The sequence below is a fragment of the Columba livia genome, chromosome 3 (assembly GCF_036013475.1).
Source record: "Columba livia isolate bColLiv1 breed racing homer chromosome 3, bColLiv1.pat.W.v2, whole genome shotgun sequence".
NCBI classification, from domain to species: domain Eukaryota; kingdom Metazoa; phylum Chordata; class Aves; order Columbiformes; family Columbidae; genus Columba; species Columba livia.
This window is the reverse complement of record NC_088604.1, coordinates 103,076,927-103,104,194: the sequence shown is the minus strand read 5'-3', so window position 1 is coordinate 103,104,194 and position 27,268 is coordinate 103,076,927. Positions and strand designations below refer to the sequence as shown.

Below are 27,268 nucleotides of genomic sequence, written 5' to 3'. Positions count from 1 at the left end.
TAGCATGACCTGCTTTGCCTTCTGCTTCTTTTTTGAAGACAAGGACATTAATTAACATGTTGTATGTATGACATCTCAGTGGTCCTAGGTGACTGCTTCTAGGTAGGGAAAACCTCCATGATCCAAATTGCATGGTGGCTGCAAAAAAACCCATTTCGTAGCTTCAGATTAAGATGATAATGATAGCAGTTGGAAGACAGAGTAGAGAAGAACTATTCCAGACAACTAATTTAATCTAAAGTATGGGAGAGACTGTCTTCATGGTCTTTTTTGTGTTCATGGTTAAATCAACTTGAAAATGTGATCAGGTGTGAAATGTATTAGCCTGTTTCTCATCATGATTGCATTGACCCAGTATTCTAGAGTCCACACTCACTGCCGATGTGCCACCTGGAATAAATGCTCGCTCTTTTAACCCTTAAGGCTCTTGAAACCTTGAAAGCTGCCAGTTTGTCCAAGAAAGACCGTGTCTCTTCTAAAACAACTTGTAGTGATTAGGAACTCCTTTTAATAACCTTAGAAAATGCTTTTAAATTTGTGTAGATGTCAACAGTGCCAAATATTAATTCTTCCTGCTGCTCTTCTTTTCATCCTCAGACTCGCTTTTCCTTGCTTCTTTGTTCTGCTGCGGTTTGGCTGAACATCATTAAACCATTTAAACTGTTGTGGTCCCTCATTCGTAGCGTAGTAGCGCAGATGTAGGACACAGCAAGCTTTGTGAAGGTATTGTGCTGTAGACTTATCACAGCACTAGAAGTGTTATTTCACGTGGGTTCTTTTAAAAGAATAATTATCATATATTGCTGTTAATCACTACAGTGTTTTATTGCCTGAAACTTTCTGTAATATTTGATATTATGATACAGTGTGTGGAAATTACACTGGGCATTGCAGGTCAGTTTTCATGGAGCAGAGTTTTCCATTCAATTAACGCAAAACCTTTTTTTAATCATTTAGCAGTTGAGATAAGTACTATTCCTTTTATTCATTTAAGTAACTCTTGAAAAACTACACTGACGACATTTTAATTTAAGAAAGCAAGATATTTTTATAGTTCAATGCAAGTACTTGAAAGCGTTTGGGTTGAACTTATAATGATTGAGTAAATTCTGACTTGCTTTACGTTTATACAATCTTACTAACTTTAGTAGTGTAAAACCTGGCCTCTTTCCTTATTTGTAGAGGCATACAATTTGTATTGTAGATGCATTCGTGAAAAGACATGAATATATAGTTTCTGTTCACTCTGGAGAAGGTGTTAGATGTGCATCCAAAGTCAGAATTGGCATTGCAGCTTTCTAGGTTTATTACTTAATTCTTTTTTTAAACTGTAGGAACTGGCAGAGTCTAGTGACAGATTAAAATCCCAAGCCAAAGAGCTGAAAGATGCACACAGCCAGCGGAAATTGGCAATGCAGGAGTTCTCAGAGATGAACGAGCGGCTGACAGACTTGCACTCTCAAAAACAAAAGCTTGCCCGCCAGCTCCGAGATAAGGAGGAAGAAATGGAAGTGGTGATGCAAAAAGTAGAAAGTTTAAGGCAAGAGTTACGCAGAACAGAGAGACTTAAAAAAGAAGTAAGTGGTGAGAAGACTGTTTAGAATCTATGAAATAGTGGTTTTATGTAAGGTTTTCTGACAAAGTAATTTTTTAATGTTATCTGTAAATCTTTCTCTTTGATCGTTGTTTCAAACAGTAGCAATTTTGTTTTCTAATAATTTGAAGTGTTGAGTTTAGTGCTGAAGATTTATCTCTTATAATAAAAACCACCAATAGATTTTGAAAAAAAAGTCAAAGAATCCTACCTATTAAAAACGTATGTACTTTTGTAGCTGGAAGTCCAAGCTGAAGCCGCAGCTGCTGAGGCATCCAAAGACAGGAAATTGCGAGAGAGGAGCGAACAGTACTCTAAACAGTTGGAAAGCGAAGTAGAAGGGCTAAAGGTTAGTCTGTTTTGATATTAACACCTGCAAGCTTACCAGTCAACTAGGGCTTGGATCTGTTTGATTGCTTTCAGATGTGGGACAAAAGGGCATTGTCATTTCTCACTTCAGTTGCTGCTGAATATTAATGCAAGCACGCGTTGCATTATTGTCCAGAAAAATTAACAGACCAGTGTGTTCACTGCATACTGAAGTATTTCTTAATACTCGATTATTTCTTGTCAAGTTGCTTCATGTATTACTTCGTTTAACTTCACCTGTTAAAAGTGGGGTTTTTTTTTTAGTGTAGGATGGTTAAGTATGTGAAGATAAACCTGCAGCCTGTGGAGGTTTCTGTATAGGTGTTTTGTGTACTGTGTTGTTCCTCAGTGCGTAAATCAGAAGAAAAATGGTTTCCTCCACAATAGATGTCAACTGATGTACTTGTAAAGGAAAAGTTGTGATTTATTGTGCTTTTCAGCCAGAAGTTGAGACATTTGTGCACAAGAGCAGCATTGAGCATGAAGACTTTGTTTGTATTGATGAGATTTCTCACACGTGCATGTTTTTCACAAGCAGAATTTAAATAAGCCACAAATGTTATTTTATTCCATGATGTAGCCTTTTATGCAGTGCTCTGAAGAAATTAGACTTTCTCAAAAATCAAGTGAGAAAGTTGTTTTGTTTCCACATGAGGATTGCTGTTCATTTACAGCAAAATCCTGTTCCCAGTGTTTCATCCAGTAGGGTAATACTAAACTTTTTGTGCAAAATGCCAGGTTAGGCCTATTTTGGTCTTAATTTACGTGAATAACAGGGTTTTTTAAATTAGTATTCTGTGGGACATTTGTTGAGACTAAGTTACTTCACAGAAAACTTGGGGTATTTTTGCAGACATTTTATCTTGCCTTCCTTTGTTAAATGAAAATAAATCATTTCAATATGAAATTTTGATTTATAAAGCTTTTACTGCTGTGAATACAGGTTGTTATTTGAAAATGAAGTTGTGTTTCTTCTGCTTTCATGAATCTTTACCATCAGCAAAGAGTTCATATGATAGTTACAAGGCAAGAGGAATTTATGACACAAAATTGGGGGGAATGACACAAAATTGGGAGGAGCTGTTGACACTCTCGAGGGCAGAGCGGCCCTGCAGAGGGATCTGAACAAATTGGAGAACGGGGCAATCACCAACTGCATGAAGTTCAACAAGGGCAAGTGCTGGATTTTGCACCTGTGATGTGGCAGCCCTGGCTGTGCATACAGACTGGGGGACGAGAGGCTGGAAAGCAGCTCTGCGGAGATATGGGGGTTCTGGTCAACGGCAAGTTGAACGTGAGCCAACAGTGTCCCTGGCAGCCAAGAGGGCAACTGTGTCCTGGGTGCATCCAGCACAGCATTGCCAGCCGGGCAGGGAGGTGGTTGTCCCGCTCTGCTCTGCACTGGTGCGGCCTCACCTGGAGCTCTGTGTGCAGTTCTGGGTGACACACGATAAAAAGCTACTGGAGAGTGTCCAGAAGAGGGCTACGAAGTTGGTGAAGGGTTTGGAGGGGAAGCCGTATGAGGAGCGGCTAAAGTCACTGGGTTTGCTCAGCTTGGAGAAGAGGAGACTGAGGGGAGACCTCATGGTGGCTACAGCTTCATCACAAGGGGAGGAGTAGGGGCAGGCACTGATCTCTTCTCTCTGGTGACCAATGGCAGAACCTGGGAGAATGGCAGGAAGATGTGCCAGGGGAGGTTTAAGTTGGACATTAGGAAAAGGTTCTTCATCCAGAGGGAGCTGGAGCACTGGAACAGGCTCCCCAGGGAGGTGTCGCGGCCCCAAGCCTGACAGTGTTCAAGAAGAGACTGGACAACACCCTCAGACACACAGTGTCAGAACACACAGGGACAGGAGTTGGACTCGATGGTCCTTGTGGGTCCCTTCCAACTCAGGACATTCTATGATTCTATTTGAGATCTACTGAGAATAAACAATACACTGATTTATAATAACATGGCAAGTTTATCAAAAGATGAAAGGGGATTTGTAGCTTGCTTAGGAATATATCACAGTGCAGTGAACACTCTTTGGATCATGTGCATTTGTTGTGATAGTGCATTATCCATTTGCTAAAAGCTCTGCGTGGTTCCCTACTTAAGCTTATGAGACTATCATAAAGTCCAATGTTTTAAGAAAAAAAAAGGAAAGTTTCTCCAAATTAGGAGAACAGAAAAGCCCATAAATGAAGTCGGATTGTGTACAGGTTGTTGTGGTCTAAATACAGAGAATTTAGAGCACTTTGCAAAGGATGCTCAGGGTGGTTGTGGGAAGTTCCTGAAATACAAGCCACCTTAGGAAACTCATGGGGCTTCTTGGTGGCAGGAATGAAAAAGGTCATCTCTGAGTGGACAGGGCTGTGTCAGAAACACTTGACGAGTTTTTGGGGCATCAGACTTTACTGCTGAAGCAGGGGCAGTTGCTGCACAGAGCATGTTCCTTGCAGCAGGTTGGTCAGGTGAGCTGGACCAGCCTCAGGATGATGTGCAGACAGTGTTAGAGGTGGCAGGTGAGTCAGATGTGGAGTTGGCTGGAGCAGTCGCCTTGCCAAGGGGGTTCTGAAGGAACTTGGGTGAGAAGTGAGGGAACCACTGGCCAAGATGCGCATCCTCTTATCATAGATGGCCCGCTGCGCCACTGTGACTTTCATCCAGAAGACCCTGGGAACTGTGGAGGAGTGGGTGGGACTTCCTTAGGAAAGGGGTAGAAGCTCTAGTAAAGAATACAGTTGGTGAGTTCCTGGGTGAAGCAGAACCTAGTGGGAAGAAAGCAGAGTGCCTTCCATCCAGCCAAGTCCTGCGACACTGACCTGCTGGGCTTCTGCGAAGTTGTCAGTAAGTGTGTGGACAAAGGAGATCCAGTGGATGTCATGTATTTGGGTTTTCAGAAAAATCAGGCTTAATAGGAGTCAGCAGTGTGTCCTGGCAGCCAACCCACATCCTGGCATGCACTGAACAGCATCCAGCTATCTCTGTGCCAGGAGATGCATTATGTCTCTGTTGCACCGTTTGTCCACTTGAAACAGGCATGTATGAAAACATCTCTTTGGATTCCACTCTTAAATTTGGGCAGGAATAAGCTGAGGGGTAATCATGTTTAAGGTTTACAAAATCACAAAAGTAGTGCATAAGGTGAATGGAAGTGGCTGCTTACCAGATCTTACAGTACCGTGGCTCTGGGGCACTGATGGAGCAAGCAGGACATGCATTTAATATGGTAATTCTTCATACAGTGGGGAGTGAACGCCTGGAACTTGTTTCCACAGGAGTTTATGGTTGTGACAGTATCAGCAGGTTCATAAAAGGATTAGACAAATTAACGAAGACCAGGTTGCAGAGAAGTACGCTCTGATACCTTTGCTCTAACAGTTGTATTCCAAGGGGAATGGACCATATAAAAAAGGCAGGCCTGGGTGCTGTCCCCACATAGACACTGCTTTAGGGAAGATGCTTGTCTGACCCAGTAAGGCATCTCTCATCCTTGTTCTTCACTGTGAAGCTAAATGCAATACTGGAATGGTAAGAGCATTCTGGAGGAGTAAATGAAGAAGGTAATGGGTTGGACCATGTATTGGAGAAAGGTACCAAAAGAAACCAGTTATCACTTGTAATAAATTTCTGATTCTAATCAATCTTCTGTTGAAAAATAGGTCTATATGTAACAAAAAAAAGACAGACTTTGATGTTCATTACAGCAATATTATAATACCTACAAATCTCTTTCTGGTCTTCACCATTAGATAAATGTATTTATTGTTAGCTTTTAGGACATTTCATATGTGCACTCGAAGATCTTAACACTTGCTGTTTACTTCAGTAAACTTAGTTTTAAAGCCTTAGGTGTATACTCAGCCAAAATTGTGTTTATGTGCTGAATTACACATAGAGAAGAGATGTGTTGGCTGAGTCTGTTTTGGGCTAACTAGGCAATTTTTCATGCTAATATGTATGGCTGATTTGTATTTTTGTTTATTCATTTGTTAGCTCATTTCAGGCAAATTTAGACTGAATTTTGCACGTTAAATATTTAGGTAGAATATTGAAAATGAAATTCTGAACTCTTCCCTTCCTACCTGAGCAACAAGTTATTAAATTGAGAGGAATAATATGGTAATCCACGTAAGTAATAATTAGTAGGATTGTAATAAGGAAGATTGTGTCTTTCTTAATATGTTGCATTTGGCAAATATTTATACCATAAAACTCTATGCTAGTAGCATCACAACCCTAAATAAGATTCTTCATATTCCTAACCATATTAAATTATCCCTACCAGCTGCAAAGGGCAAGATACAAGCCCTGAAGGAATACAAAATAGCACTTGTAACAAAAGGCTAATCTCATTAATGATAAGCCAGAAGTCTTCCAAGATTTTTAATGGTACATTCATTTAGGATTAAATTATTTAAATAGTAAGTTTTCCCCATGTCACTTGCTCTGTTATTGCAGTATTTAATGATTATTATTCATTATTCTTCAAGTGCAAAGCTTGATGTCTGTTAATGTTGCAGTTATGATATCCATAGTACGTGATACATGTGTCAATACATATAGTAATATTTAGAGTGCTGCTGTCAGTTTGGACATTCAGCTTCATAACTGTCTAATGAAAGAGCTGCTCTGCGGAGATTTTGTGTGTGTGTTTGACAGGGAGAGAGCAGGAAGACTTCTAGCACAGGGTTATGGCATCTTGCTATCTCTGTGCCAGGAGATGCATTATGTCTCAGTTGCACCATTTGTCTACTTGAAACAGGCATATATGAAAACATCTATTTGGAATTTGTGCTTACATCAATTCAAAATACAGTTTCTGTTTACTATAATACCATAGTTCCATAAACCATTGTACAATACGTTCCAGCTCTCTCTTCTACTGCACCATCTGTCTTATGGTCTTAGTAGTATCTTTTCATTGTGGAAAAAATGTGTTATACCATTAAAACATTTTACATACCTGATAGATGATGGTGCAAAACCTAAACTTTTTATGTGCTCCATTGCCATATACATGTAGGCAACTCAGCACGTTGGGCAATAACAAGTAAGTTCAGTAGTTAACTGCTTGTGCATGAAAGAAAATTCCTGTACTTCCTTAAAAATGTTTTTTAAAATGTTTCTTTCTCCAAACCATCTTGTACTAAGATGGCATCTTCTTTCTCCGATTCACCGTTCTGCATCCTGAGGGCAGGATTTTTACTCTTAGGGTGAAACAGATGGTCGTTTTGATGAGTTAGAGAAAACAATGCGTAGCAGCATGTGTCTGGCTCATACATTTAGGGAGTTTTGCGATGTTTTGCTGACACTAACAGCAAGGCTTACCTTTCTCATAGAATTTGTCGTAGTAGAAATTCAGCTCATCTGAATATTCTACAATTACATTTAGCTCTTAACGTCTATTCATACATCAGCAAAATAAAATAACCCAAACCCATATTTAATTAGGGGTAACTGAGAGGATTTTAATGTCTCATGGTATGAATTAATAAAATATCTTTGATCCTTCTGAAGGTTTAAGACAGTCACCATGAAGAAGTAGGTTTTCCAGGTACCTGCATTTTCTCAAAACACAGTGTTTTTATTAAGTAATTTCCTTTCCTCAGACTACCTTTAGTTACATATTTTTAAAAACAGAAGAAATTCCAAACCAAGTTATACATGTGCTTACATTAAAACGTTATTTCCATTCTTGGATTTCAGTGCATGTCATGCCACTGTCTCATTTTGAACCTGATCTTGCTCCTCCTCTATGTTATGGCAGTTTAGTGAGTGCAGCATTTGATGCAAATGTGTATGTACCCTGAAGCAATGTGTAAAGACTATTGAAATGCTAGAAGACCTCACTAAGAGAGCTGTGCAGCTGTGAAAAGGGAAGTAACTACTCTTACTGTTTAAAGCTTGTTTTTCCTATTAGTCCACTAGGATATAAATGATCAGTTTGAGTAAAAATGTCAGGTTTCCCTCCTGATTGATGCAATCTATATAGTGTTTCCATAGCTAGATTTTAGCCTTCAGTTAAGCCTCTGCTTCTCTTAGTTTAGCTTTTCCACAAATTATTTGTGTGACTGTATATCATAGTCCTTATTCTCCATTCCTGAAAGTCACTTGAACTTGTTTCTGTCAACCATGTGAGTGGGAGCATAAGGATCTTCTAATTCTGTGATGACTTTCTGACTGCATGTAAGGGTACTCAGAATGTGGCCAGAGATGTTTAAAGTGATGATCAAATTTTCAATGGCTTGAAAACTATTACTACATTTAAATCATGAAGTGATAACAGTCAGATTTATACTCTAAACATTTTTTTTAAAAGTTCAGGTAGACGTGTTTAGCGCAAGTCTGTAATAGGATATTTTCTAAACATAGACTCATGAATATTGAGTTGTTATTAAGTGTAATTTTCGGCATTCTTGAGTGCTAATTTGTGGCTGTTTATTTTAGCAAAAACAGGTTGGTCGCTCACCTGGGGTAAGCAGTATAGAACACCAGCAGGAGATCACTAAATTAAAGGCAGACCTGGAAAAGAAAAGTGTTTTCTATGAAGAGGAACTATCTAAACGTGAAATAATGCATGCTAATGAAATAAAAAGTCTGAAGAAAGAACTCCGGGATGCAGAGAGCCAGCAGCTTGCCCTCAAGAAGGAGATCATGATGTTGAAAGACAAGTTAGAGAAAACCAGAAGAGAAAAGTGAGTATTGTATGGAATTTAACTTTAAGCTCAAAATATCTTTTGAAATCTCCTAGTATGTTTCCAAACACACTGTCACTTCCTTACCTGTAGTGCAGACAGGTGCATTTTGGCTGAGCTAATGCCAGGGTGGAAAATAGGTGCCTTTAAAAATACAATACAACACAAAAATCCACAAACTTGTACTGAAGGAGTTAATTTTGCACAAGAATTCTTGCACTAGCTGACCATTCCAAGGTGTGTAACTTGAGCCGCAGGCTTGCAGCTTGGGGTAAGTCAACCCCTGAAGCTTATGTTGCAGTTTGAAATTAATTTTTTTTTACATTTTTTTTCTGTTTGGTATTTTCATCTTTTGATGCAAAACGAATGTGTTAGAGATCAACTATTGCCTACATTTCTGCCAGCACAGGAACAGTCACGTAATGTGGACTAAGGCTAATCCATGCTGGGTTCCATCCAGCGTTAACATCAGTCATCAGACTACTGTAGGCATAAGCTGCTTTATCTCTTCTGACATGGTAATTTGTTAGAGAGCTGCTTTTTTCTCCCCCACATGATGGAGCTTATAACTGGCCTTGAGAATGTTCCTTGAGGCATTCATCAATAAAAACAAGTTTTTTTTCTGTTGGATAGTGTAGTAATGGAAATACTCATAAAATGAATGTGTTCATTCATAAAAAATTCAGAATGCTTTGTAGACACTTAACATAGATGCTTCTTTCTGCTGTTGCAGTAAGATGGTGTATTAGAAAAACCATGAAGAAGCTCCTGCTGAAAGCCTCGCCAAACTGTAGTGAGTCCTTAAATATAAGTAGTAAAACAGATAAAGAATTTTTTAAAAAAAGCTTATGCAAATAGAGGTTAGAACACTGCTTCTCTGGTAAATTGTTTCCAGCAGGGGAAGTAGATCATACAGCCTAGAATGCAGTGGGTGAAGTGTTTCTTCCAAGAATCTGGCTATTCTTAGGACATATTAACACAGTAGTTCACTACTTCGCTCTAGGTTGAGAAATAAAAATTGCATCAGCAGCATGCTTTCATTGCACCACAACCTGATGGTCTTACTGGCCTATGAGTTTATATGCATAGCCTTTTGTGCATTTAAGGCAATAGTATGGAACTCCTTTAATGCCATGTCAGCCCAGTAGTGTCTCAGAAGGAGGAATATTCGATAAAGAATCATGAATATGTCTTTCTGTTAGGTAAACTGCTGCTGAAGATCATGCCTCCAACCACTGACCAGAGCAAAAACTTCTTAGAGTTTTATCAGGAACAATGGCCTAGAAGTGTTAGTCTGCTTCATGCTAGCTAGTTCATAAACCTTCTTTCTGTCTAGTTTCTCTCTATAAATAAAAAAAAAAACAAACCAAAACTGGACACGAATCTAAAGTGAGTGCTGACGTAACCATGTGTTTCTGTATGTCTGTCAAGTGTTGGTGTATGAGAACATTTTAGAGCATAAACAGGAGTGCATCAGAAAACCAGAATCCAACACTTGGCTCTTAAGAAGAAATACTTCAGTATCATACGAAGTCAGGTATCCAAGCACGTGATGGGTGCTTAATGAAGACCTGATCTTAGCTGGGGTTTGTTAACCAGATCTGCAGAATCTCATGCAAGTATTAGGACTCCGCAGAAGTTCACTATTCAAGGCGTGTTACAGGTTGACCTTTGTAGTAGTTCAGGGTTTTCAAAGGGAAGCTTAAATGTTAGGAATGGAAGAATTGCTGTTGCTGCTCAATTCTCAGTATTTGGTGGTTTTTCTTAAGAGAACATAATTTTTTTTTTTTTTTCTGCTTACACATATTGTTTTTAGCTTTTGTAATCAGGCATGCAGAGCTTTTTGTGAGGCTGCCAGTACAGAGGTGTTCAATCTAAGTGTTGAAAAGGAACCACCTGGAGGCTTTATGCTGAAATAAGTGGAATCATTCCAACAATAGGCTTGGGCTGGGCGTAGTGTTGAAGTGTGCGTGTGCAGTTTGGGGAAAAAAAAAATAGCAGTCTAAAAATAATTTTTAGTGCACATAAAAAAACCCAACCTTTGGTAAGAGGATGAAGTTGCATTAGTTCATAAGGGCTGTAGTATAGAGTGAATAAGAGCTTGGTCAAAATCTGTGTGTCCTTTTTTATATAACTCACATGGTGGTGCTTCCTTACATTCTTTAAACTAGGTATTTTTTTTCTTTGTTTCCTTCAAATGTAGGCTTTCTTACCTTTGCTATTTCAACAGCATAAGTTTTCAAGGGAGTGAAACCACCTTTCTGTATGAAATGATTGCCTTTTGCTAAAGTCTGATAAAGTGCAGGCTATTGAAAGTGGGAATGTAGGAACACAGTATCAGGCCAGTGATCTGTGTAGCACAATATTCTATTTCTTAGAATTGTCAGTATTAAATATTTTAGAAGAAGGTGCAAGAATCTTTAAAATAAATCATGTCAGTAGAAATTTCTTCTAAGCCTGTCATTGAATGATAGATTTTTAAAGCAGAAAGCTTTACAAAACAGTGTTTGCTGTTTTTAAAGTGTGTGATATGAAGAAGACTGGGTGCTGGTGTTTGTTTCAGGGCTACTTGTTTTAGTTTCAAAGCAGCAAGATAAAATATTTCTTCACTTTGTACAGCCGCAATAAAGAGCTGGAGTTACAAAGTGATACCATAAAGCTGTATTTCACATTGTTTGCCTGTGGTTTGCTACAGTTATTTTACTGGCAAAAAGAAAGCTGGATCATGTATGATTTCTTAAACTTGAAGAGCAGATACATAGCTAAATTTTAGATGAGAGAAAAAGCTCGATGGGACAGGAGGATGCCGGGCTTCAAAGCAAGTGTGTTATTTTCATCTTCCTGGCTGTCCGAGGTGTGACGGTGGAGTCTGTCACAGCTCTGTGGTTTGCTGCATTGATATTTGGGTATGATACATTGTACCCACATTCTTCTCTGCTTAATATTTATCTTCTTTGTTTCTGTGTTTTACTATAGCAATCTGGCTTACTGGGTTAGTGACAATCACCAGTTGAATTAAGAATGTGAAATACAGAAGACTACAAAATTGTTGGGCTCCTTCGCCAATTCAGAGCTTCCTTAATCCACCACCATTTATGGCTGCTTTGAGCCCTCAAACCTTTAAAGAAAAGGTTTTAGACAAATACAGGACAAAAAAATGTAAACAAAACCATAAAAACTTAATAAAAGAAAGCTTTTAAAAAATTAGTTCTATTTACTGTCAGAGAAATTAGCTTTGAATCTATGCCTTGCAAACAGAAGCAGGACCTGTTATTAATTCCCCTGACAGCCACCACTTTAATCTCTTCCTGCCTTTTCCCTAGGCTGTTCATCATATGCATGGAATCTGTTGATATAGAAAAGGAGTGGTGGTGAATTTCAAACTTGGCGTTTGAACAGTAAGATAGTATGTTACTTTGCGAGGATGGAGTGTTACGTTTCAAAGGATGCCTAGCAACATAGAATTTCACCATGAGCCTAACATGCTGTACTACATTTCAAAGAGTGGTCGAAGCACTAAGTGAATTTCAAATTAGGAATAGGAAATTCAAACCAGCATTACTCTTAACTGGGTTCTCTGTAACCACTGACACTTCTCATCTTTTAAGGGTGTTCTCTCAATTTGGCAGTTGTACTACTTCTGCATCTCAGAAAAAGTGGCAAGAATGTAATTTTTTTGTTACACAATGTAGAAAAATTGGTATCCAGAAAAAAATTTGCAGTGCTCAAGACAAGGTTTCCCCTGAATTTTATTTTTACAGAGCTAAACTTTTATGCTGGATACTTTTTCAAACCTTTTAAGGTTGGACAGTGGTCCAATAGACATATACTGTATCTGTGTCATTTATAGGATGGTTCCATCAGCCTACTGATAAATTTGTAGCAATTGCCTGAATGATTGGTGAAACGGTGAATACAAGATACTACAACGTCAGTTGTCTCAATAGACTGGATTTGAGTTTGGAGTTAAATCTACAAAATGCAGTCTACCACTTTAAGGAAATTACAGTGTTACTGGCAAACAGAAGACCTGCAGTTTCATTTATTGCCAGGTTCTCATATTCTTTGTGCAAGATCATAGTTGATGTTAAGCAGAGTCAACCAGAGATTCTCCTCTACCTAATGACATCCACAGGAGCATTGGGGGAAACAGCTACTTTGAAACTCTATCTCAGAAAGAATGGTCCAAACCTGCTCTAGAATCTGGTGGTACAAGGAGTGGATAGGTTATCCATCCACTTTTTGCTGATAGTAAATATACAGTAACTGAATTAACAGTTTTAATGTATCCTCCGGCTGTTCTAAAATGTCCAAAGCCCATTTGCCCATCAGAGACCCAGCACCACCTGCTCTAATTTAGCTTCTATATGTTCTGGTTTCGTATGTGGTGATTTCTGGCTGTCATTCTGTGTGAAACATGAAACTATAGAAATGTATAAGTTAATATAACATTTATGTGCGTTGAGAATTTACCCTGAATGTTTCAGAATATTGACACACACTTTGACCTGCAGGATTACAGCTGCTCAACATTTGAGGCATTCATCTAGGGAATAAAATGTATATAAGTATATTGATAAGCATTAGCTCAATGTAGCTCTATTAATTCCGTGCTGAGAGATCACTGTTTAATGATAAAATTCAGCAGGCTGTCTGTAGACCTAAGATGGTAGAATAATGTATTACTTGCTTAGTTTCAATAGGCTGCAGTATTACTGATGTAATGTTTCACTTTCAGCTAGTGTGTGCGTTCATCTTTATGTATTTAAGTAAATAGTGTGATGAGGTTTAGAATGGGAAACTTTCTAATTCTGCTTCATTTTATTTCTTAGCCAAAGTGAAAGAGAGGAATTTGAAACAGAGTTCAAACAGAAGTATGAACGAGAAAAGATTCTGCTAACAGAGGAAAACAAAAAACTTTCAAGTGAACTGGATAAGGTAAGTGCTGATTAGTTGAGTCCTGAGTTTACAACTATTGTATGCTATGTACAAATTTGACAATTTAGATCTGTATTGGTTGTTATTAACTCCTAATTGATAGCAGAAATTAATGTCACACGAAAGGTGATCATTAACATTTAATTTGAATAGAAAATATCTACCTGCATCTGAATTTGAGAATGCATCTGTGCACATGTATAGCTATACGTGTATGTGTATTTATGTGTAGGAATTAAGATGGTCTGACAGTTTAGTAAGAGTAATTTTGGATGATGTCCTAAGGAAATAAAAATGTATTTCATTGTATGACCCAAATATAAAAATACATAGTCAGTGATGTGATTACATGGGGTATATTTGCATGTCAATTACTGTGAAATTGCAGGGCCCCTCCCGCCTATTGAGGTTTAGTGTTACATTGAGATATTAAAAAAATACAAATGATAAGGCATATTAATTGAAGTGCATTGAGCAAGGAATAATTATGATTCGTGAATTTAGATTATCTTTTTATTGTTCATTTTGACAGATTATTCGAGTTCATTGTGGATTAGCCAAGTCTTGCTAAACTTGTCTGTTCTTTTTGTAATGCATTGAATTTTCTAAAAATATAATGAAAGTAGAGTGTTCTTCAAAGTAAGCATGTTTGCATGTCAGTGTTCAAATTAAAGTATATTTTCATACCAGTATAAGCAGTATACTATATATGCCTATATGGAGACTTAGTTCAAGAACACCAAGAGGCTAGTCACTTGGATAGTTTTTCAACATGGTCTTTTTATTTTTTATTTAAGTTTGATTAACTTTAAGGTTTTTTTGTCAAATGAGATTTAATAAATAGACATATTTAAATCATAAGCCCATTCAAATGATAATTTTGGAGTGGAGTACTCATATTAGGAGTAAAAAGAACAGACTAGATTAAAAATGGCTATTTCTTTCATAATTTTGATTTGTTACTATATTTCAGTGCTAAAGGAAGCTTTTCACATGAGATTCATTCTCCTAAGCCTTTCTGTAAAGTCTATCTGATCTCTGATTCCAGTTTCTGAATAATTATTTAGCATAATGAAGGTTTAGTTCCCAGTACCGACTCAGGTTAGCTGCGGCTTTTGTCTTGCAGAATATGCATGTGTGAATGACAGCTATGTGAACGCGAGTGAGGTTAATTGCTAAGTATAACATATTGTCCTTACAGATGTGCATTTAATTTCAATTTCCCTGTCTGCAAGTGAGTAAAATGAAAAATAGAGGAATGTGAGACACCTGGAGAATCTCAGGACTGACTTGCGCCTGTATCTGTTAAGCCTCTCATTTTCCATGGTTACTAAACAAGGGAAAGGTTCAGCATTTTTATCTGAGTTATAACGCAGATTTTGTGCCCCTGCTTTGCTCTTTTAATGTAGTTTTTTCTGTGTAGAACATTCCACACCTACATGGTGCAAAGCAGAAGGCTTCTAAGAGTTGTAGAGGTATTTGGAGACTAATTCTTAGGGAACCGATTAATTTGTTAGAGTAAAAATGTGTTTCTAGTCCTTAAAAATGGCCTTTCAGTAGAGCTAAGTTCATACATGAGAAGAGATTCTGGCTTTTATTGCTACTTGGTGTTTATTTTGGTAGTACCAATTTTTAAAGCAGATGTGAGAGGAGGGAACACCTGGCTTTGTATCTTCACAGAGAGGGTCTCACAGCAGCTTACACATTTAACCGGTTGTTTAAATTCTCATTCAGCTCACCACCATGTTTGAGAGGCTGAGTATGAATAACCGACAGCTGGAAGAAGAGATGAGAGACCTGGCTGATAAAAAGGAGTCCGTGGCCCACTGGGAGGCCCAGATTACCGAGATCATCCAATGGTGAATATTCTCTGCTCTGATGCCATTGCAGAACCCCCTCAGCATTTGGTAGGGCCGGTACTGAGCTTTTGCCTTTGCACATGGCACTTGCTAATGCTGAGGTGAAATCTCACGCTCATGGAGGGCTCTGCTGTGGTTTTGCTTAAGATTTTAATAATATCCAAATCTGAAAAATTGTTTTCCTCCTTGAGAGTGAAAGTCTCTTAGCAAATACAACCATTTAAAATGCAGAAGAGTCGTGGCCATTGGGTGTGGCTTGTGGCTTGGGCAGAACGCTGGAAGGAGGCGTGTGCTGAGCTCACGCCTCCAAGAAGGAACAAGCCTGGGAAAAGCAGTGGCTCAGAGTATTTGTGTCTCGGCATTAATTTCCTTCATCTGCTTGGCATGTGGCAGAATGAAACAAATACAGTGCGACTTTTATGTGATTTTTTTTTCTTTTTTTCACAAGAAGGGCATTCGAGACTACCACAAAGCCAGTCAAGTGATGTTTCTAATAATAATCATGCTAAAAATGACATTATGTTTCTAAAGTCTTCAGGCCAGTTCTAATAAATGAGGGGGGGGGGAAGAGTTGAACTTATTAAAAGGAGAAGATTGTTTTATCTAGGAGGCCTTTATTTTTCTTCTCCATGCCTGCTTCTCTTCCCTCCCCTTTTATGATCTGTTGCAGTGTTTAGCACCTATAGAAACAGTTTGCATCCAGACATTTTTTACAGGGCATCCACTTCTGGGAGGATTCCATCATTATATACTAATCTTCTTTTGGTTTACTACTTGATTTTAATTTTTTTTCCCCCATTTTTCCCATATCATGTTAGTGAAAAATTCTAATTTGTTGTGTCAAAGGAAAAATGGGAAACGTTTGTTTTAATGAAACCTACTTTGATATAATTGTAATGTCAGTATCATTTCATTGTCCAAATAATGAGAAGTTTGCCTTTTGAACATAGCCGTGTGAATATGTGACAAGAAAGAAGGACTGTCCTCTGAGTTTCTCGAAGTGTTCTAAACAGTGTTTGTTATGTGAAATTATGTAACACTGATCTGTGCTATGAGGTACAGAGTGTCTCAAGGCATTGTATTCATAGCAGAGGTTAAAAAATTCAAGGGGTCTGCTTTGTGAGTGCTCCTTTTAGATCCTGTCTCTCATAATTGAGTGTAGTAGATGGCCTGTGTCACAGAAATAAAAAAAAAAAATAAACAAAAAATAAAGAAAAAAAACCCCATAAAAGTTGTTTAAATGAGCAGTTCATTTATAACTAATTAGAAATGTTTATGCAGAATAAAATGTGAAGGTAACAAGAAAGACAAGTCTGTTATTTCACATAACATATTGTTTTAAGGTAACGCTTATCTGTCTTAATTCACCAAGGTAACCAAACTCGTTTTTTCAAATTTACATGTGAAACACTCATAAAACTTGGCAGTTCTGGAAAAAGACAAGTCAGAATTAGTTGTGGATTGTTTTACTTAACACTTTGTAAAAATGTACCTACAGCCATTAAGAATGTCCCTTCTCCAGTTTATGAGGGTATTTAATAATTCTAAGATGTACTACTGATGTGGTTCAGGTATATGACAAAGCGTCTTGCATGTATTAGAGATGTTGCTGAGGGGTAGAAGAGGTTTGGCATTGAGGTTTTTGTTATCTCTAAAGATACTTGAAGAAAGGCCAGGAACGTGCAAGACTTTCTGAATGAAAGATACCATTTTACTGATCTCTTATGAAAATATAGTGTCTTTCAAAAAGTATGGAACTAAAAATTAAAGAATTATGTGGAAAGCAAAAGTAGAAGTACTGTGGGCAAATATTAGGGAGATTAAAAAAAAAATCTGGCTTGGTTCCAGTTTTTAATCAGTGTCCACATCTCAGTTTTTCCCCCATACTTCTCTCTGCTTATGGTAATTTTTTTCAGCTATGTGAGGCCATATCTTAGCTCACTTTTTTTTCTTATTATGTTTAGATTTTCTATGTGTCACCCAGATAACCTAGTAATGTCCATCTACTGCCCTTAGAATTAAGTACTGCATACTTAAACTAGGTCCCACTCTGGGGATTTTTTACTTTGGGACATGGGGAGCTATATGAAGTATTTAAACATCTCTGGTAATGATAAACATTTCAACAGGAAAACAAACAAAACAAAACTCACAAATCTTGAAGAAATGTAATCCTACTTAGTCACAAGCCTAGGTTTTCTTCTGAAGAACATGCAATTTAAATCCATACCTACCTATCTCTTCAATATGACAAAAGAATGAAGCTAACAAAGTGTGGTAGAGTTTGTAGGATTCCTTTTCAAACCTAGCAGATTTTTCACATAATATTGCTTTAAAATATTTATTTTTGATGCAAACTTTCTACCTCTTAAAAGTGGGGTTTGCCCACCATCCTCTTTTTGTACCATGATTCATGAAGGATGAGAAGCAGTAGATGAAATTAATTACTGGTTTTGTAAATGGTTTGCTCATCTCTCTTTAATAGTTCAAGGGATTTATTCTAGACCTAGCTTAAGTAACACAAGTCCTTTGAGTGCTTTGCCAGCTAATAGATCATCTCTGTCAGGAAATCTGCACCCCGATTTGAGTCTACACATATTTGGTTAAGGTAGTCACTTTCTTCACAACACTTGAGCCCTTATAAATAATACTATTTCTTTCAGATTTTTTATCTTGTGAGTAATTTTAATGGCCTGTCTTGTTCCCTTTTGCCTTCCCTGTTTTCTTCCTGTGCTCTCTTGCATCTTGTTCAGGGCAAATGTACAAAAGTATTTTTGTTTTTGTTGTTATTATCCTAGGATGCCATAAATATAGTCACAATATTAATATAAACACTTGAAACAAACTTTTATTGCAAATTCTAATATGGTAGAATAGACCGTCACAGATCATGCAGCCTTAATGAAGCTATTATATTGACAAGTTTATATTAGCCAAATCACTCATCATTCCTTGACAAGAGTAAGAAATACTGAGGCTTTTATAGTCAACTATAAATTTTCCTATGGGAGATGGGAAAGAGATTCATTGCATAAGAGGTTAATTCAGTCACTTTAAAAAAGGAATCTTTTAAATAGCCATGGCACCGTATTTCTGTTCTGTTGCAGAAAGAAGGTCGATGGAAATCTTGGTAGTGATTCCCGGAGTACTTGGCAAGATTCTTAACTTATTAGTCTCGCTGGGAGGGATTCGCGTAACCTAATTTTATAAGTCCTGAGGTAGACAACTAAAATAAATCCCATGACTAGTACTGTAGAAGTCTATTTTTCTTCCCATTGATTGAAAAAAGAAGCTTACACAACAAGTTCAAATGAAGTATTCAGTATTGTTGAGTGTGTTTATATGGATGAACTAAATCCCACCTATTTTTACCCATAGCATGGCTGTTAGGCTTAGATTGAGCTGAAGCCAGAAGCTGTGACTGTTGTTTACCAGAGGATTCAGTTAGTATTCTCCTTGTTGACCAGATACCTTTCCAATCATCTGCAGTGTGATTGATTTTTTTCCTAATTACTGATTTCAATTTAAAACAAACAGACAAAACCAACAAAACACAAACAAAAAAATCCAACCTTCTGCATTAAATCAAACATAAAATAGCCTCAAAGTCGTTATTTTTTTTATTCTGACAACTGGTTGCTCTCAGAAGAAAGCGCACAGAAATTGTGGAAGAGATTTAGGGAGTGATGGTACTTTGAATAACCAGTAAAATTCTAGGGAAGTTGAATTGTAAGAAACTCAAAACATGGAAATTTCTGAGATGCATTGTGTTTGAGGTAAGAATAAGAGGTTAGTTATCTATAAAATAGAAATTGTGGGTGAAATGATGAAAATTTTTAGATAAGTAGTTAAAAAAATAGTTTGAGAAGGGAGAGAGGAAAGAAATAATTAAGGTAGAGGCTTTGAGCATAGTGATATGAAGACAGAAATTTAAAAGCTTTGAGAAACTACAGCCCTGAGAGTCATGGCTCTCAGACTTCCTTGGGGATTTTAAGTCATGTGAAATGCAGCCCAGCATAAGAGCCCCAGGACTTCAGGACCCTTCTTGTTCGACAAAAATCTCTAGTCCTCTAGGTCCGTTTTGTACTGTGAAGTATCCCGGATGGAGAGAGACAGAGAATCTGACTTTCCTAGCAGCCTGGCAAATAATGTACTAGATATAAGCCAATGGTTACTTGAAGGTTGTCATGATGTTGGCTCCAACCAAAAAGTTACATTTAATTTTACAGGAATTTGTATTAAATCACTGTTCTAGGTTCTTCATAGTTAACGAACTAAGCCTGTAAGTGCCTATGGGCCTTATCTTATATATGAAGAGAGAACAGTTAATCTGATTTACATTTTCAGTAAAGAAATAAGTGACTCTGGGTGGAAATTCAAGAACTTCTCTTCCTTATGTTTCCTGCTGTGCTTATTAAGGCTCTCTGTAAGAAGGGGAGCAAGGAGAGAAACATAGTAGGAGTAACTTTACCATTCTTGCTTTGTTTTGTTTTGTTTTTAAATAAAAAAGACAGACAACAAGAAAACCCCTGCAAACCAGTAACAAGTAATAAAGCTCCAGCAGCTCCTGGGTTCACATAATGTTTAATCAATATTGTCTCATTATCTAGAGAATGTTGCCATCTAGTGGACAACAAAACTGTATTTCAGGTCCAAATTTTACTGCTTTTATTTACTGTCTTGAAGAGACTGAGGAGTTTCCTTGAAGCCAGTATAAATTTTTTTCAAAATTTAACTTTATATTTTAGTTTTCTAGATTTCTGTGTCTTCTGTGGAACATCTCTCTGAGGTAATTGCATGTGCAGTGTTTCAGCCCTTAGAGCCTGAAGGATCTGTGCATCATAAACCAAATAACTGAAGTGTTTTCTCACCTTCCATAAGGAAGAATGAATATGACATGATAAAAACTGACAAAGAAACTGGGTATTTAAAGTTTTTCAGCTCTAATTAGGAAAGTTAAAAAATAGGGTACCAATTCAGTTTTATTTATAATGACATTTTCCCTTTTATTCTGCAAAGATTTGATATGTCATTAAAAATAGTGAAGGTCAAGTGCTGATTCCTAAATCTCTTTTCCCTTTATGAACATCAGGACTCAAAGAATCATAGAATGGTTTGGATTGGAGGGGACCTTAAAGATCATCCAGTTCCAACCCCCCTGCCATGGGAGGGACACCTTCCACTAGACCAGGTTGCACAAAGCACCATTCCAGGGATGGGGCATCCACAGCTTCTCTGGGCAGCCTGTTCCAGTGCCTCACCACCCTCATGAGGAAGAATTTCTTCCTTATATCTAATCTCAGTCTGCCATCTTTCATTTTAAAGCCATTACCCCATGTCCTATCACTACATGCCCTTGGAAAACATCCCTCTCCAGCTTTTTTGTAGGTCCCTTTTAAGTACTGGAAGGCTGCTAGAAGTTCTCCTCAGAGCCTCCTCCAGTCTGAACAACCCCAACTGTCTCAGTCTTTCTTCATTGGAGAGGTGCTCCATCCCTCTGATCATCTTCATGGCCTCCTCTGGAGTCACTCCAACAAGTCCATGTCATTCTTTTGTTAGGGGCCTCAGAGCTGGGCATAGTGAGGGTCTTACAGGGGCAGAATAGAGGGGTAGAATCACCTCTCTCGACCTGCTGGTCATGTTTCTTTTGATGCAGCCCAGGATATGGTTGGTTTTCCGGGCTGCAGGTTCACGTTGCTAGCTCATGTTGAGCTTCTCATCAACCAACACCCCCAAGTCCTTCTCCTCAGGGCTGTTCTCAATCCATTCTCTGCCCAGCCTGTATTTGTGCTTGGGATTGCCCTGGCCCATGTGCAGGACCTTGCCCTTGTCCTTGTTGAACTTCATGAAGTTTGCATGGATCCACTTCTCAAGTCTGCCAGGGTCCCTGTGGATGGCATCCCCTCCCTGCGGCTTGTCAGCCGCACCACACGGCTTGGTGTCATTGGCAAACCTTAAGCTTGCACTCAGTCCCACTGTCCATGTCACTGACAAAGATGTTAAACAGCATCAGTCCCAGTACTAACCCCTGAGGAGCACCACTTGTCACTGGTCTCCACTTGGACATCGAGCCATTGACTCTTTTCATGTGACCATCCAGCCAATTCCTTATCCACCTTATCCTTATTCATCAAACCGATGCCTCTCCAATTTAGAGACAAAATTCCCTTACTTTCTCACCTTGAGAGCTTCACATTCTTCTTATTCCTGCTTACATTCCTTTCCTTTTACTGGATATTTATGTGTCCACCTACCCCCCAAAAGCATCTTATGCTAATTTTCCCATATTTTGCCCACCGTTGTAACCTAAGTGGTTTGCATAGGCCAAGGTTATCTGTATCTAGTTGTAAAAATCTGTTATCCAGAATGTTATGGGGAAAAATGTTGGTATGCATCTTCCATTGAGTTCTAGTATACCGTGGGAAAAATAGTGACTCATTAATATCAGAACTCTCACTGACTTCAATAGAGGCAGGACATAGCTTTTTTCGAAGCTTCTCCTCATCTCTTGAACTAAATTGTAAGCAGGAGACAAAGAAGATAACGCCCAAAGCATGAATAAGCGCTCACTTTTTCATGTTGGGTGTGAGCTTTGTGGTAAATGGTTGCTACTTTTGCATTAGCCTCATTTGTAGTAGAGCAATCTTCCTTATATAAATCTTAAGCTGCACAACCAGAAGTCACTGCATCCTGTAGATGTTCAGCCCGTAGCTTTGGCATCAGGATCTTGCCCTACGACCACTGTGGGAAAGCTCTTCTGCTCCTCCCTTGCCCATGGCAAGTTCAGCGTATGTGCTCTCTGAGCATCTCTCTCATTTGCCTCTGGCGACTATCTATAAATCTTTGTTGAAACTTTGTTTTCTTTTTATTCATGAATGGTAAATTTGCAAGTAATACAATTTCTTTGTTTACTGTGTGTACGCGCCCCATAGTATCAGCCAGAGAAACTTACATTGCTTTGTAGTCCTGGACGGGTAATCACTTTCTGCAGAAAGGTTCCTGAGAGACAAATTTGTCCTTCTGGACAACTCTCCACTCCAGTCCAGCATACCCAGGATTACATTTGTTAAGGAAAGATCAGGATAAGTTAGTTTCCATGAAGCAGAAAAACTGTTTTCCTGCTTTCGTGTAAGTTATTTAACGCTTTTTGAGGTTGATGACTTGGAGCACATGGCAAACCTTTCTGTGGTTTGTGTGGGTAGATCTGTGATCAAGCTGTGGGGTTTTTTTATGTTCATTTGTTTTAGGTTTTTCATAAGCTACTTAATTTCGGCAAGGCAGTTTTTTCGCAACTTTCTTTTCTATGTTAATACCTGAGGCAAAGTAAAGAAAGAACCTTCTGCTGTGATTAATCTCAGAAAGCTTTTTTGCCTTTATTTTTTTTTTTTTTACTTTGTAACTGATGATCAAAGAATCTGAAAATCAGACGTGTCTTCTCCTTGATGTCTTTACACCCAGAAAACACGTCTTGAAAACAAGCAAGCTCAGGGGATGAGAGAGCCTCTTCTGGCTTATGCTGTTTAATAACATTTGAATTAGACTCTCCCTATTTAATTATTGTTTATTGAAATAATTTCACTGTTTGATCCTAACTATTGGTTCTCATAGTCAGTTGATAACAGGGGAGTCAACCTCTAGTTCCAATATTATGTGGATGGTTGAATTGTTCATTATTGGATATAAACTTTGTCTTAATTTACTCCCTAAAAATAGGTTGACTCCCAAAAGGTTTCTTTCCCACAGTCTGAATTTCAGGTAGCTGATATTTATGTTAAGACATATATTACTTACTTAGATATGTAGTTCTTTGATCTTTATTCATTGTCTTAGTGATGCATATTGTTTAATGGAACTCTGCAAAGAAGAAAACGCTTAGTTTTGTGTGATTTTCTGGTTTTGTTTGGTTGGTTTTGTATCCTTTTATGATTTTTGCTTTGTATTCTAATTTTTTATTTTTCTGTTTGCTATTTTGTTGAAGGGACTTTTTTTTTTTCTTAGATTGTATAGCTAAAACACTTTTTTCTTCTAATGTAATTGTTTAGGGTAAGTGATGAAAAAGATGCTCGAGGTTATCTTCAAGCCTTGGCCTCTAAAATGACAGAAGAACTAGAGGCCCTGAGAAACTCCAGTTTGGGTGCAAGAGCTACAGTAAGACTCTACTTCCATATGACAGATTTTTTTGTTGTTTGAAAAAAAACACTAATTTGATAGTTTCAACTGCAGTAATAACCTGTCTGTAGACTCCGTGTTAGTCAAAAATTAAAACTTCCTGGAGCTTCCCTTGAGAATAATCGAATAGCAAATTTATTGTTTATCAATTAATTGAACACCAATATATTTATAATGTGATTTTATCTATGGTATTGTTCAAGTAGCTACTTTATAATCATATATTAATTTGTTGAAGGAAATCTATACTTTGGGTCGTGAAAGCCTTAAAATCTTTCTGTTGTGAAATGTGAATATCCTTCATAGCTGTCGTTTGAATTGAGGCACATCAAAACTAGAATTTGCAAAATCTCTTTGCTTTTGAGATCATGGCAGCATAAGATGTGCATCTTGCCTATTTAGTACTTGAGTTTAAAAATAATAATAATACTAATAACAATATGCTTTCAATTTTTAAATTTTAGATTACTTTGGAATTAATGAACTCTCCTGTTAAGAACATAATACACTGAGAAACGTAGTTGTTGAAGTTAATTACATTCCTCATTGTCTGCTTTCTTTCCTCTTACTCTTCTCCCCTTTTTTTATTGTTTATTAGGACATGCCATGGAAGATGCGCCGCTTTGCAAAACTGGACATGTCTGCAAGGCTGGAGCTACAGTCTGCTCTTGATGCTGAAATCCGAGCCAAACAGGCTATTCAAGATGAGCTGAATAAAGTCAAAGCTTCCTGTATCTCTACAGAGTGGTAAGACCGAATTGTTTTAATGGAAATTCACTTTGATACGTCCCAGGGAGTGTCATCAAATCATGATTTCAACTATCTTATCTGTCAAAATTTGATAATGAATTATATGCCTGTTTCTTACATCCAAATGTGAAAAAAAAAGACCACATCTTTCTTCATTGTGTAAGCAGCTGAACAAACACTTACTGTGAAAATGTGAAATCTCGAATACTTTGAGAGGACACATTCTCTTTAATAATGTAATCTCTCCTAGTTGTAGTAACAAGTTCAAATGCAAGCAAAGTTTGGTATCTTAGAACATACTCTTTTCCATTCTGTGGGTAGCTGGATCGGGTTAACTGACAAAAATAAATTACTGCATACTGATTTGCACAGCAATAAGATGTGCATATGGAAGATTTTGAATTCTTTTATTCCTTCCTCAAGCCTCTCTCCCCACCACCCCCTTAAATTACAAAGTTTATTCTGAGTTGTGTGAATGCCCGAAGCAGGGGATTAGGAGGAAGACATTTCATTTCTAGGTCTCCATCTTCAAACTAGCTCAGCTCAGCATTGCCCAAAAAAACTGTGGAAACCCCCTGCAGCTCTGTGAACACAGCTCTGGTGGCATGAGACTTCTTCATAGCACACTTGAAACTGGTCCCTGTTGTTTCTTTGATAGTTTGGACAGAGAAATCAAAGACAAAATATGAGCTTTGCTATGCCTACAAGAAAACCCCTCAAATTAAGGTTTGTTTACGAATAAGCTTGCACTGCTGCTAACCATTTGCAAGGAAGTCCGGCTGAAAAAGAAAGGCTTGAATTTCTTTAGCTCTGGTTCTGATTGCTTTTATAAGCTGTTAACTCTATTAAGTGAAGAGATTTTAACAGATAAAATACAAAAATATGAACAAATACAAATTACATGTTGTTTGCATAGTTCCTGTGGTATGTTGTAATTTGTCTTAAACTAAAGCATAGCAAATGTGCCACACAAAGGAAATTGGTCCTGTAACATGATGGGATCGTAGTTACATTTCTAAATTCTGAATCCCACTGGGCTGGGGGTGCAATGTTAGTCTTTGAGTTGGTGTAGGTTGAAATAGGCACTAGAGCTGAAGTAGGACATCTTAGATGCACACTCATTCTGTTCCTCTTACTGCTTTCCCTACAAAACCGATTTTTACAGTAGCAATTCTGTCATGTTGCAGTGTCTATGCACGTAGACAGACAATACAAGGCATGGAAATAGTTTCTAGCAGAGAAGGGGCTGGGATGTGGTGTAGGAATTTCAAATACAAGCAAAGTGAACAATTTCTCTTCAGTCATATTTGAGGAGCCCTGGCTTGTTTTGCAGCTTTAGGGAAGGAGCTGGACAGAACTGAGATTCAAGTGTGTTACCTGTCAAGAGGGAATACCTTGTCCACCTTACCTGGGTGTTTTTCAGGCCAGGTAGCACAATGGTAGGCAGTACCATTCACCATCCACTAAGAACAGAACCAATGTTTGCTTTGACAGGTGAGGATGAGAGTTGTCAAAATGCACAGCGTTACATATGAGCTGTGAATCAGAGAGCACTTAAACAACTTACTGTAAAGTAACAGAGAAGAAAAATAATTCATCATAGTTAATTAAGTATCACAGGCACTGTGAATTAACAAATTTTAAAAACCCCAATTTTTAAGCATAAAAGTACATGTGGTCTCTTTTTTCTCATTCACAGGATACAGGCTTACAGAGTTACTCATTAATTAGAAACACAAGCCTATTTAATGGGTAAACAGAGGCAACTAATTGCTTGTGGGATTTTTGTGGTCGTGTTGTGGGGTTTGTTTTTGTTTTTTTGATACCATGCTAAACAGGTCTTCATGGATTTCTGAATTAATTCTTGCATTTCACGACATCATGAAGCTTGCTGGGCACTAATTGTTAAACAGCATGCAAAGCTGAACAAAAAAAAAAGCTACTTGTATAATGGATTCTAAATATTTACATAGTTTTTTTGTTTGTATTCTTTTGAAGTAAATTGCAAGAATCTGAGAAGAAGAACATGGAACTATTGGCAGATATTGAAAGGCTGAAAAAGGAGACGGAAGAGCTTAGATCAGAAAAGGGTATGGCAACTGATATCCAAGTAAATAACATGTTTCATATTGGTGGGTACATCTTATCGATTAAGTGTCACCTTGCAACTAAAATATGATACCAACAGGCTTCAGCATAAAAATGTGGCACAACAATTGCATATCAAGATGTACCCACAGCAGCTGCATTTGCACTTCTAATACAGACTTGTAATACGCTTCAGTTTTGTTAATATGCTTGAACCATTAAGGTATTATTTGAGTTGGAACTGCATTATTTTTATTTGGCATGCGTATGGTGATTTTCTGCCAGAAAACTGTTAAAAGTGTCGGTGTATTTATAATTTTTTTTCTCCTTTATGATGAATGAGGGTATTTAGACTTGAATACTGATCATAGTGTTCTTCATCTCTGAATGTTTTGGGCCTGTCTACACAGAGTAACCACTTGTGGAGGCGTTTGCAGCTTTCATTTGCTTCTGGGATGGCTCTGTTGATTGGATTTGTAACCACGTAGTAAAGCAGTGTGGTCATGTTTGTGGTATTAAGAGTATGTTTTGGGATATCTAGTGCATCTATCTAACAGTATTTCATATTGGTGCTGAGAGAACAGGCTTTTTGGTAATTCTGAAATGAAAAAAAAAAGGTTTAATTGATAGGTGATTAATTATTTGGATGATTTTTTGCAGTTCCTGTAGTAGCTCTAATATTTGTATCTTATCAGTCTCATGGGAAGAAGTGTATTTTCAGGCCAAATGGAATTGTCTGATTTTCTGTAGGGAACTGTTTGAACTCCAAAGTTTCAAAACCCTGGCAACAATGGCTGCATAGGGATATCAAATATTG

At 37.8% G+C, this 27,268-nt stretch overlaps 1 protein-coding gene across 18 annotated transcripts in view; it reads left to right on the top strand.

Moving 5' to 3' along the window:
* Positions 1-27,268, top strand: part of CDC42BPA (CDC42 binding protein kinase alpha) — a 193,384-nt gene that overhangs the window by 119,211 nt on the left and 46,905 nt on the right. For 15 of the 18 annotated variants that reach the window (XM_065058622.1, XM_065058625.1, XM_065058621.1 and 12 more), the window contains exons 14-21: positions 1,335-1,577; positions 1,833-1,943; positions 8,400-8,647; positions 13,480-13,585; positions 15,320-15,444; positions 23,487-23,592; positions 24,212-24,360; positions 26,362-26,453. In XM_065058622.1, coding sequence (XP_064914694.1) covers positions 1,335-1,577; positions 1,833-1,943; positions 8,400-8,647; positions 13,480-13,585; positions 15,320-15,444; positions 23,487-23,592; positions 24,212-24,360; positions 26,362-26,453 — 1,180 coding nt within the window. The remainder of the gene's footprint in view (positions 1-1,334; positions 1,578-1,832; positions 1,944-8,399; positions 8,648-13,479; positions 13,586-15,319; positions 15,445-23,486; positions 23,593-24,211; positions 24,361-26,361; positions 26,454-27,268) is intronic. The other 3 variants (XM_065058629.1, XM_065058638.1, XM_065058633.1) reach the window with 2 other exon arrangements.